The sequence below is a fragment of the Elephantulus edwardii genome, unplaced genomic scaffold (assembly GCF_000299155.1).
Source record: "Elephantulus edwardii isolate Elephantulus edwardi_28Jun2011 unplaced genomic scaffold, EleEdw1.0 scaffold00217, whole genome shotgun sequence".
Taxonomy (NCBI): domain Eukaryota; kingdom Metazoa; phylum Chordata; class Mammalia; order Macroscelidea; family Macroscelididae; genus Elephantulus; species Elephantulus edwardii.
In genome coordinates this window covers 3,600,239-3,612,079 of record NW_006399967.1, presented here as the reverse complement: position 1 = coordinate 3,612,079, position 11,841 = coordinate 3,600,239, and the positions used below count along the sequence as shown (strand labels likewise).

The 11,841-nt window shown below is 60.0% G+C and overlaps 1 protein-coding gene across 1 annotated transcript in view; it reads left to right on the top strand.

Moving 5' to 3' along the window:
* Positions 1-7,755, top strand: part of EFNA2 (ephrin-A2) — a gene marked incomplete at its 5' end in the record, with an annotated part of 13,380 nt that extends 5,625 nt beyond the window's left edge. The window contains 3 exons of the mRNA XM_006898003.1: positions 4,577-4,893; positions 7,009-7,074; positions 7,588-7,755. Coding sequence (XP_006898065.1) covers positions 4,577-4,893; positions 7,009-7,074; positions 7,588-7,709 — 505 coding nt within the window. The remainder of the gene's footprint in view (positions 1-4,576; positions 4,894-7,008; positions 7,075-7,587) is intronic.
* Between the last annotated feature and the right edge of the window lie 4,086 nt (positions 7,756-11,841).

The following is an 11,841-nucleotide window of genomic DNA, read 5'->3' as shown; positions in this document are numbered from 1 at the left end:
CCTCCGGCTCACCCCACAGTCAGCTCACCCCGCATCCAGCTCACCCCACAGTCGGCTCACCCCACAGTCGGCTCACCCCATGTCCGGCTCACCCCGCGTCCGGTTCACCCCACAGTCGGCTCACCCCACAGTCGGCTCACCCCGCGTCCGGCTCACCCCACAGTTGACTCACCCCACAGTCGGCTTACCCCATGTCTGGTTCAACCCGCGTCACCCCACGTCCGACTCACACCACAGCTGCTCACCCCACGTCCGACTCACACCACAGCTGCTCACCCCACGTCCTGCTCACCCCGCGTCCGGCTCACCCCGTGTCCGGCTCACCCCGTGTCCAGTTCACCCCCCGTCCAGTTCACCCCACGTCCTGGCTCACCCCACATCCTGCTCACCCTGTGTCTAGTTCACCCCACGTCCAGTTCACCCCGCATCCAGCTCACCCCACATCCGGCTCACCCCACAGTCGGCTCACTCCATGTCTGGTTCAACCCACGTCACCCCACGTCCGACTCACACCACAGCTGCTCACCCCACATCCTGCTCACCCCGCGTCCGGCTCACCCCACATCCGGCTCACCCCGCGTCCGGCTCACCCCGCGTCCAGGCTCACCCCGCGTCCTGGTTCTCCCCGCGTCCTGGTTCTCCCCGCGTCCAGCTCACCTTGCATCCAGTTCTCCCTGTGTCCAGCTCACCCCCCTTCCAGTTTGCCGTGTCCAGTTCTCCCTGCATCCTGGATCACCGATGTCTAGCTCACCCCATGTCCTGGTGCACCCTACGTCCAGCTCGCCATGCGTCCAACTCACCCCGTACCCTCTGCACACCCCACTCACCTTGTGGCCCACACCAAGGTCACTGGTCTTCAAGTCCCTGGCTGGGGCATCAATGCCGGATGGGTCCCATACCTCAGTCTCCACACCTATCTCAGGATGATGCCCCCTTGGCCCTGCCTACACACTTCCACCATAGCCAGTGACCAGTGCTACCGCGTTGGACCCGTTGTACAGACATAACAATTGAGACTCAGGAAAAGACAGTGGAAGCAGCGCCTGGCTGGTCACAGCCACCACCAGCCGTGTGGCCTGGGCACCGTAATGCTGCTGGAGGGCCAGGCCGGGCAGGGCTGCCCACTGCGTGCCTGCTGTCTGGGCCCCCTGTTTTCCCCTCTTACTCTGGCTGTGGAACCCTGCCTCAGTTTACCCAGAGCCCACCACCCTGTAGACTTTCCCAGCTGCCCCTGTCCACAGCCACACACAGCAGGAAGTGGCTGGACCTTAGATGAGGGGTGTACCCTCTTGGTGCTTTGAAGTCTGAGGACACCCTCCCCCACCTGGGGGTCTCTGACCTCCACAGGGGAGACTAGACAGGAGGTGAGAGGGGGCCAAGACAGACACCCCTGTGCAGGCCTGGACTCCCCACCAGCCATGAGGTTCAGGCCTGATGGCTGGCCTCTCCCCGGATCTCCTGCCTGGGAAGGTGGCTCACTCTGCCCGTCCAAGTTCTGGGATGAGACTGCTAATACTTGCTCTGCTGTTAGCCTCCAACGACTTGACTGGAAATGACTGGAAGTTTGGTGCTAATTAGCTGCAGGCAGGAGGCTGTGGGGAGCAGGTTGGGAATAGGGGTCAGGTGGCCTGGCCATGAAGGGCGTGGAGGGCTTCCTGGAGGAGTAGACATTGGTGCTGGCCAAGGGGTCTGTTTGGGACGTCCTCGTCAGCCATTAACCCTTAGACAGAATTCCTGTCTGTCTCTCGCCCACTGAGTATTTGCACATTCAGGAGGGAGAACTTTGAATGGGGGCTGCCGTCCCCTCTCCAGGCGCCACCCAGGCATCTTGGAACCCAGGGGGGCCACACAGAGAGGCTGCCAGTGGGGAGGCTGAAGGAGGTGCTTCATCTGCTGGTATTGAGAGCCCCCCTCCAGTGACCAGGGTCCCCAAACCCTCCTCCAGGGCTCTCCTCACACCCTGCCAGCACTAAGACCTCAGAGTTCCTTTAGCAGCTGTGGCAGGAGAGGGGGGTGGCCAGCCCCCGAGGGCGAGGAGGCAGGTGGGGGTCGGACGGCAGAAGCCTTCTGTACAGCGGGGAGAAGTGGAAGGACCTATGTAAGGGCTCTGAGGTGGACACCGGTGTGGTGGAAGGGACACTGAGGGTGAGCCGGGGGGCAGCCTGGGCAGCGGGAAGTCTGGGAGAGTGGCAGGCAGGCCAGAGCGAGGCAGGCCAGGGGTGGTGGGCAGAATGTGGGGGTAGAGGGCACTGGGAGGGGGCAGGGCCTGGCGGGGTGCCACCTTCCCCATAACCCCTGGCACCACGGGGCCTGGGCTTTCTCCTGGGCGCAGAGGACGGGAGACCGAGGCTGCAGGAGAATTGTGGGCTCACAGGCCCTCCAGCCGGCGTATGGGTGTCTTTGGTGCTTGGTCTTCTCTTGGCCTCCCAGCACTGGCCTGGACCCAGGGGTGCCCAGTGGCCCTCACACTGGACATCAGCCTCTGGAGAGTGGTGGGGTCAGAGCAGCGCAGGGCAGCAGGGGTGGGTAGGCCAAGCCTGCCCTGTCAAGCCTGCCCCTGGCCTGGTCTGTTGCTCTCCTGTTCTGGCCTGTCCCTGCCCCTGTCCATCCTGTCCTCTCCCTGCCCCTGTCCATTCCATCCCTTGCTCGCTCCAGGGCCCACCCAGCTGTGTAGTGCCCCCAGACCGTGTACACACCAAGCTGCCCTGAACCCATAAAGTCCCTCACCACACAGAGGTCCCCCCTTTCCACACAGAGGGGGCCCAGGCTCGAGGCCGACCACCAGCCTCTGGTCCTGGCACTCAAGTCAGGCCGAGGCTACCTCCCTGCCCTGGGCGGGCTGTGGAGGGTGACCAGGGTACCCTCATCCTGGAGAATCCGTAAGGCTAGGCAAGGCCCCGAGGGGTACATTTTCTCCCCTCATGACTTTGGGGAAAACCGAAGCGTGGCTGAGCAGGGCCGCATTCCCAGGGACCCCGGAGCCCCAGCCCTGCCTGTGCACTGTCTGAAGGTGGTGGGGGACTGGGGCCAGTTACTCCCTCTGATTATGGGGACACACATGCTCCCCAACACACAGCCAGCTCTCCTGGCCTCTCTGCCCCTTTCTGGGCCTCGGTTTCCCCGACAGGTGCAGGGAGGAAGGCAGCAGGGGCAGCAGCCCTCAGATTGGCCTTTCATGTGCTAATGAGCCCCTCCAGGGCCCCCCTTGTGCCCCCCTCGGCCGGCAGCGTTTATGTGACGAGGACCCGGGAGACCCACGTCCAGAGATCTGAGAGCCCCTCCGAGTAGCTCCAGGCAGTGGTGGCAGGAGCGGCATCTCCCCGCTGCAGCTGACCTCCAAACTTGCCCAGGAGGCCGGGTCAGGGGCTCCCCCAGGAGGGGGGTGGGGCCTGTGATAGCTTGCAGCGGGGGATCACCTGTGGGCAGGGGTATGGCGGGGGGACACAGCAGTGGCCTGGGGGAGACACTTGAGGGCAGAGGACTGGGGGACTACACATGTGGGTGGTGGCTTGGGCTGTCAGGAGAGGCTGGGGGGACATACCTGTGCACAGAAGCCTGGGAGGGGGAGGAACCCCTGCAGCGGAGAACTGATGGGAGCGACCCCTGTGGACAGTGGCCTGGGGAGGCAGGAGGGGGAAGCCAGAGGTGAGGGTCTGTGGGATTCTGGAGGTTCAAGGCCTCAGCCCCCTGGGGAGACTTGGGGCTGGGGCTCAGCCCTCTGGAGGGACTTGGGGCTGGGGTTGGCTTTGAACCCCAGATCCCTCTGAACTGGTTTTGGATGGAGAAAGGGGAGCCCCTGTGTCTCTTTAACCTTGGGGCTGTGGTGGGCAGCAAGGCCGCTGTGACCACAAGCCTTGTGGGGAGACTGGGCACGTGTCAGAGGGCTCTCAGTCACGGGGGCACCTGCCCGCCCCCCGCTAGTGACTTGCTATGGCCCTGCGCTCTGACCAGGTGGTCCCGCCGTCCACTGCCCCATCTTCAGACTTTCATCTCCCCAACCTCTAGGCCACACCCACCTCAGCTTCCCTGCCCCCCAGGGTCCCCGCTCCAGGCCTCCACTGCTGACCCATGTCCCAAGTGTCCCACGCCCCGTGCCTTTTGCAGCACCTGGAAACCCCCACCCTGCCACTGACCGCTCCCTTGGTCCGCCGTCACATTGCTGACCAGTGACCACAGTTCCCCGCCCTGTTGCTGGTCCTCTTCACTGGCCCCCACTGTGTCACTGACCCCGCCCTACCATTGACCCACGTGCCTGGACCCCCCACAACTGACATTCCCCCACCCCCAGGCTTTAGCCCCCACCACTGACCTGTCCACCCTTAATCCTCAGGCCACCTGCCACTGGGAGACCCCCGTTACTCCCACCCTGTCATTGAATCAGTTGTTTTCCTACTGCTGACCCATCAGCCAGCACCCACCTCGTCCCCAGCACTGCCCCCCTCCTGCCCGCGCTTGGCCATTGGCTCACCCTGTCCACTGACCAGGGCCCTGACTGCTGCTCAGCCTGACCCCTGCGCCGTCCCCCCTCCCCGTGCCCCTGTGCACAGGCCCCCGCACTGACCCTTCCTCTCGGCAGGTTCCAGGCGGGCGCAGTGGATGGCGGCGGCGGCAGCTACACGGTGGAAGTGAGCATCAACGACTACCTGGACATCTACTGCCCGCACTATGGCGCCCCGCTGCCCCCGGCCGAGCGGATGGAGCACTATGTACTGTACATGGTCAACGGCGAGGGTCACGCCTCCTGCGACCATCGGCAGCGCGGCTTCAAACGCTGGGAATGCAACCGACCTGCGGCGCCCGGAGGCCCCCTCAAGTTCTCCGAGAAGTTCCAGCTCTTCACCCCTTTCTCCCTGGGCTTTGAGTTCCGTCCTGGTCATGAGTACTATTACATCTGTGAGTTGGGGACGGCTAGGGGGATGGGGACCAGGACATCTACGAGTGGGGACGGGGACCAGGATGTCTGTGAGTGGGGACGGCGAGGGGGACGGGGACCAGGACATCTGTGAGTGGGGATGGGGGGATGGGTACTCTGAGTGGGGATGGGGGACACAGGTACTCTTGTGAGTGGGGTTGGGGGACGCAGTTACCCCGTCTGCAACGAGAAGAGGCCGAGGTTAGCAGTTCCACTCCACCTGCACTGTCAGGGCCGGGATAAGGACGCTTGTTGACTGACCTTGTGTGCATAGTGGGCTGTGCTGTGAGTGGTTTTGGGGAGGCTGTGTTTGGGGGTGTCCTCAGATAACTCGTTGGTCTGTGTGTGGGACAAGGTTTTTCAGGGGCTGTGGGCCTGCGTGGAGGGAAGTGAAGTTGTGGTCATCACTAGATTTGGGTGGACATGGGGCCAGGGGAGACTTGGAGGATGTGGGCCTCGATGGTGGGCGGCCTTCAGAAGACACCAGAGTGCGACTTGTACTGGTGACCAGGGACAGGACTAGGGTGGCATCCCACGGGAAGAGGAACCTCTGGTGGCCCAGGGTCCATTGTGGGTCCATGGTAAAGCGCAGAGGCCCTGGGTGGGGATAGGATCAGGTCAGGGGGACAGTTAGAGGCACTGCAGTCCCATGGGCCAGAAGACCAGGCCAGAAGGGTGGGTCAGGGGCCCAGGGGCAGCAGGCCCTGATCTGGGCAGAGGTCAGCTTGGTCCCGTCCCCAGCAGAGCTGTCCTGTCACGTGATTCCTGGTCCCCTTTCTGGAGATCCCCCCAATCATGGGATCCCCGTGTCACCCTCCCAGTAAGCCTAGTGGTCAGACCGCCGTCATCTCCATTCTGCAGATGGGGGAGCTGAGGCTCAGAGCCGAGCAAGGAGACACACAGATGAGACGTGCACTCACACGTGGGCCTGGTGCTCCTGGGCGCATTGATGTGACTCCAGGTGACCATCTGGCCTCTGCCGACGGTGGGGTCCGACTTGAGGGTACACAACAGCTCAGCCGGAGTAGAGCCCACCTTGCCCCATGTGTTGTCTCCAGAACTTTCCACAAAGCCCCTCCGGAGCCAGGCCTCTCCACTTGGGGCAGCTGTGGCTTCACTGGGTTCTGGGTTTTTTTTTGAACACACGGGCCCCCACTGGCAGATCAGTGTGTCCCGGCCACAGGCACTGGGCTGTGCTGTCAGGAGTCCTTGGACATGATGATTGGGCCCCCAGTTCTCCAAGGCTTGAGGTCCCTGTGGGAGGCAGTGGGGGACCCCACCACATCAGACTTTACAAAGCTCCAGTTCCTTCTTCATGTTCTCTGTCTAGGCCTTCTCCTTTAATCCAGGGACAAGGCAGGCAGGAGAGCAGAGAAGGTGTTTAAATGAAGTCCCCATAATATAAGAAAAATGACGCTTTTCTCTCTGAGACGGGAGTTTCATAAAGATAATTATTGCCATTATTCGTTCTGTGTCTGTGACAAATGTTCTTTTATATTACGTGGTATTTACCTTCATCTCCCAGATGGAGGGGCTCCTGGGGGGCAGGCTGTGGTACAGGCTGTGGAGAGCCAGATGTGGGGGTCCTGGACCCCGGGGAGGACAGGCCAGATGCATCGGGGGGGTGCCACAGCTCCCCCCCTCCCCAGCATGTCCTCACCCTCTCCTCTCCTGGTTGTGGACACTGAGGGCCCCACTAGGCCCTGGAAGGAGGCGAGAAGAGGGGATTTCTGGGGAGTCTTGGGGTGATTTCCCTACAGGCACCTCAACAGTGGGGATTCGAACTGGGGACCCTCCTTCTGAGGCAGCGTTTGTCAACATCTGCTCTGTGCTGATTGAAAACAAGCAGGGGGGTCATCCTTCCTCACCAGGCCACCCTCTGTGGCCTGTCCTGGGGGTGATGGCACTGGGTCAGGACCCCCTGCATCTGGGGTCACACAGGGCATTGTCTGGGGCTCTGGTGTGCAGGTGGGGGTCTTCCCACGGCCCTCCAGCCGGAGGAGTCAGGGCTGGGTCCCCACGTGACCATGCTGGGGTGCAGCCCTGGGACTGCGTGTTCTTTGCCCTGCCCTGCTGACCCTCCCCCTGTCTTCCAGCGGCCACACCCCCGAATGCCGTGGACCGGCCCTGCCTGAGGCTGAAGGTGTATGTGAGACCAACCAGTAAGTGACCGGGTCCTGGGCCGCCCTCGGGTCCTGGGCCCACAGTGACAGTTGCGGGGCCTGGAGGTCCAGCCTCACATCAGGGCAGCGCCCACAGCACTGGCTTCAGTTTCCCCATATGCAAATTGTGCTGCCTTCCAGACCCTAGTGAACGGTGGCCAGACTTCCATGGAGACTTCAGACTTCCGCTGAAGCCATCCCTGGTCCAGCCAGCGAGCCAGGGCAGAGGGCGTTAAGGAAGTCCCCCACCACAGGGCCAGCACAAGTGTGGCCCAGTCCTCAGCCTTCGCAGTGTGCTGGCCATGTGGGGCCCATGGGTGCGGTCCAGGGCACCCCCTGCACAGAGGGACGTGCTGAGGGCCTGCCCATCCCTGACCCCCGTCTCCCTGTCCCTCACCCCGTCTCCCTGTCCCTCACCCTGTCTCCCTGCCCCTCACACCGTCTCCCCGTCCCTCACCCCCGTCTCCCTGCCCCTCACCCCATGTCCCTGCCCCCCACCTCGTGTCCCTGCAGACGAGAGCTTGTACGAGGCTCCTGAACCCATCTTCACCAGCAACAACTCCTGCAGCGGCCTGGGCAGCTGCCGCCTCTTCCTCAGCACCGTGCCCGTGCTCTGGACCCTGCTGGGCTCCTAGTGCCGCCCATCGCCCAGCTGGATCCGACCCGCCTGGCTGCGGCCCCCTCCGAGACCCAGCAGGGATGTGGCTTCTCTTCTGGTGCTGCCCCGCCGCGGGGACTGTCCCTCAAAGCAGTCCGTGCGGGCGGCTGGCCTGAGGCGATGCAGGGGCACCCGGGGTCTCCTCGGGGGGGCCTGGACCTCGCCAGGCAGCGGCTGTTCGTGTTTTTGTCGTGGTGCAGTGGAGAGACTGAAGCTTTTAATTTATTTTAATCCTGGCCATCCGGTGACCCCAGAGGGAAGCCTTCGAGTGGGGGTTTCCAGCCGCTGCCAGAGGGAAACTCGGGGCCCCCTGGTTAGGACCCTTCCCTCAGCTCACACCCCACGTCCTGGGACCTGGCTGTAGCCCCACCCGGTGGCCCAGGACTTGCTGCCTGAATGGCCCCTGGCTGCTGTCTCTCAAGTGGGAAGGCCGACAAGTCACCGTGAAGGCCCAATGCCTGGGATCACCGCGGTCACCTCGGAATCGCACAGGGACAAGCAGCGGCCCGCGCCAAGGCGAGAGACGTTCTGTTTCTGTAAATAAGCCAGCAAGTATATACTGTGATTATTTTTAACGTATTGCAAGGATGGACTTCCACGGTCTATTTTATTTCCTTTGTCCCCTGGCCCCATCCTCGGGATTTTAAGCTGGGGGACCTTTTAGAGTTGCAGCCAGACTTTGCAATAATCTCCCTCCGGCTGTCAGAGCCCCCTGCCCCTCGAATCTCCCATGAAGGGTGTTTGTAAGAAAAGGACCAGAGAAAAGGGAGGGGAAACACCACCAAAAAGAGCAGCCCTGAAATGCTTGACGAGCACACACCTCATTTATACAGATTTCCTATTTATACCCGCCTCTCCTGCCCTGTGTTTTATATCCGTGATATACAGATATATATTGTGTACGGCCGAGGGCCGGGCGGGTGGCGGGCGGCGGGCCCTGTGGGGACAGCCGTGTCACCACGCCTGGAGCTGGTGGCCGGGCTCCCCTCCCCACCACAATCAACTTTGGATCCTGTATTTTTTTATAATAAAATGATGGTAAATCTGCAGATGTGTCTGTGTGAAGGCAAGACGACATTCGGTGTGGGCGGCGTGGACTTGGGCAGCATCGAGGTGGGCAGTGGGGTGTCTGGGGGGGTTGCTGGGACCAGGGAATAGATTGAGAGGGACCGTAGGGATGGGCCGTGGGCAGCAGAAATGGAGGGGTGCATGGACAGAGCAGGGCTGGCTTCTGTGCATGGAGGTACTGAGCGATTCTCGAAGACGCTGTGAACATAGGGACAGCCACTCCTGACCACAGACCCCGTGTACATAGGAGACACCCTCTTCTGATCACAACCCCATGTACACAGGGGACACTTGGGCCTGATCACAGACCCACTGGACAGTAGGACAAGCTGACGACAGTCCCCCCTTGTGACAGCAGTGTGTAGCCACACGCCTGCCCTGTTGCCCCCCCATTGCCCGACTCTCACACACACAGGTGTATGACACCTGAGATACATGTGTAATTGGTTCCTGGCTTTGCAGTGTTTGAGCCTGGGGCCTAAGCACACATCTGAAGGCACATGGCTGTGGTCTCCCCTTCATGGAGATGGGGAGACCTCCATGCTCCACCCTGGCTGGGGAAGACGCCCTGGCACTGGGCTCCTCAAGGAGAGTGCTGGTGTTTGCTCAGTGCCCACCACTCCTGCGGCCGACCCCAGGTCTGTGCTCCGGTCTCTGGTCTGGACAGTGTCCTGTGACTTCGTCCCTCCCGTCCCGGCCAGTGGATGTCCTGTTCCCCGTTTGCTACATTTTTCAAAAGGACTCTGCGTTCTGGGTGCCACCCCTCACCCCTCAACCAGTCCCAGCTTGGGAAAACTGAGGCACAGAGAGGCTGGGCCTCCCTGCACAGCTGGTCCGTTTGGGTTGCCTGAACCACTGCCACCCACCCCTGGTGACAGCCGGTTCTGGCAACAAATGGCGAGAGGGAGCTGTGGCCGCTAGTGGATCTGGTAGGGCCTGCTCTGCCGAGGAAAGCTGCTTCCTGATGGCTGCAGACCGCACAAAGACGCCTGTGTGTGCCGGCCACCCCTGCCTAAGGTGGACAGACAGATATACGAGGGACCTCATGCTGAACACCAGGACGGAGCCGATGAGGTGACCTCTCGGGGTCCGAGCTGGAAGTCCTGGGGTCCACTCCCCCCGAGGCCCTCCTCCCCCAGCTAGGCCACAGGATCCCAGCCCCTGAGCTGGGCTTTGCTGTTTTTGGAAATCGTGTCTTTTAAAAAAACCCTGTAAAGGCAACAGTTGCTTCCGCGTCTATCCTGACTCTGGCAACACCACGGGAGCACAGCACTGAGCATCGCGTGGTCTCCAGTGGCCAGCTTTCCAGAAGCAAATCACCAGGCCTTTCCAAGAGCCCCGGGCTGGACACGAACCCCCAGCCCTCCAGCCTGTCTGTGGTGTGCACGTGTGGGACATATGTACAAGTACATGGAAGCGACAGTGTGAGGCGTTTCGGCCACCTGCATGTGTGTTGTTAAGCCAATGTCTTAAAAACAATCCGAACTCACTGCTGTCTAACAGATTTGCGAGTCCTATTGGTCCCGCCTCGGGCTTGCCAGGCTGTGAACCGTCACAGGAGATGACTGTTCTCTTCCTCAGAGCAGCTGCAGGGTTCGAACCATCAACCTTTCCTCTGGCAGCCCGACCCATTACACAGTAATTATGTTCATTATGTTCAGCCCCACCCTTCCCGGCTCCCAAAGTCCACACAAGTCTGGAGTTCCTAGACTTGATTTTTTAATGATTATCTTCAATCTTATAGAAGCCATTATGTAATACCTTAGATGATGTGGAAGAAAGCATTGTATATGTCCCAGACTTCAGTGTAAAATCATATTTATTGAGAGATGATTAATGAACCACATAATTTACCCATTTAAAGTCAGTTCTGCAAAACAGCTATAAGATCATCTCACCCCAGCAACAATAGCAAAGTTCAACAGGCCAGCAAACAACAAACATTGGCGAGGTTGTGGAGAGATTAGAACTCTTATTCACTGCTGGTGGGAGTGTAAAATGGTACAGCCACTATGGAAGGGGGTGTGGCTTTCTTAAAAAGTTGGAAATACCATTGGACCCAGCAGTGCCACTACTGGGAACACACCCTAAAGAAACCAGAGCCACGATTGGAACAGATGTATGCACACCCACGTTTATTGCTGGGTTATTTACAAAGAGATGGGAGCAGCCGGAGTGCCCATCAGTAAAAGAATGGACAGGAAAACTATGGTACAGTCACACAATGGAATACTACGCAGCACTGAAAAACAATGCTCTTGTGAAACACTATGCAACATGGATGAGCCTGGAAGACATTATGATAAGTGAAGTATCTTAGTCACAGAAGGACAAATACTGCATAACAGCACTGTTCTAAATCAGGACAGACCTGAGAGGCGTTCGGGAGGGACTGGGAGAGAGTGGATAGATAATGAACACTACGTTAGGACAGATGAGGGAAGAAGGGTCTGAAAGGAATATGTGACTAGGTGTTATAGGTAGAGAACAATCTGGAACAAGGGGTGCATTGTGGAGAGGACTGGAGGAGCTGAAGGGGAGGAGGGGGAAGAAAATGTGCAACAATGAAAAATACATCGATAAAATGGTGGTTCTGTGTTCTGTCGAGTCGGAGCTGACCCATGGCTGACCCTCTGCCTGGTGTAAGAGACAGTTAATTGCTTGGGAGGACATTGCCCATCTTTCTCCAGCGGAAGAGCTGGTGACCTCAAACCATGTGCCTTTGGGATTGCAGTGCAGCTTCTAGCCACTAGGCCACTAAAGCTCCCTAAATAAAATGGTAGCCCCCCCCAAAAAAAAGTCAGCTCTAGGTTTTTTAGCGTGCTCCTGTCAAGTCAGCAGCTCACAGAAGCAGCATCCTCCAGTCATCTGCTCCTGGGATCTGCTGGAGCCGGACCCTTACTAGGCGTGTGTGCTCTGTGGGCAGGGGCTCCCGGGCGGCTTGTCTGTGACCCAGGCACTGTGAGCTGGGGCTCCCCTCCCACGGAGTGTCTGTGACCCAGACACTGTGAGCTGGGGCTCCTGGGCAGGGTGTCTGTGAC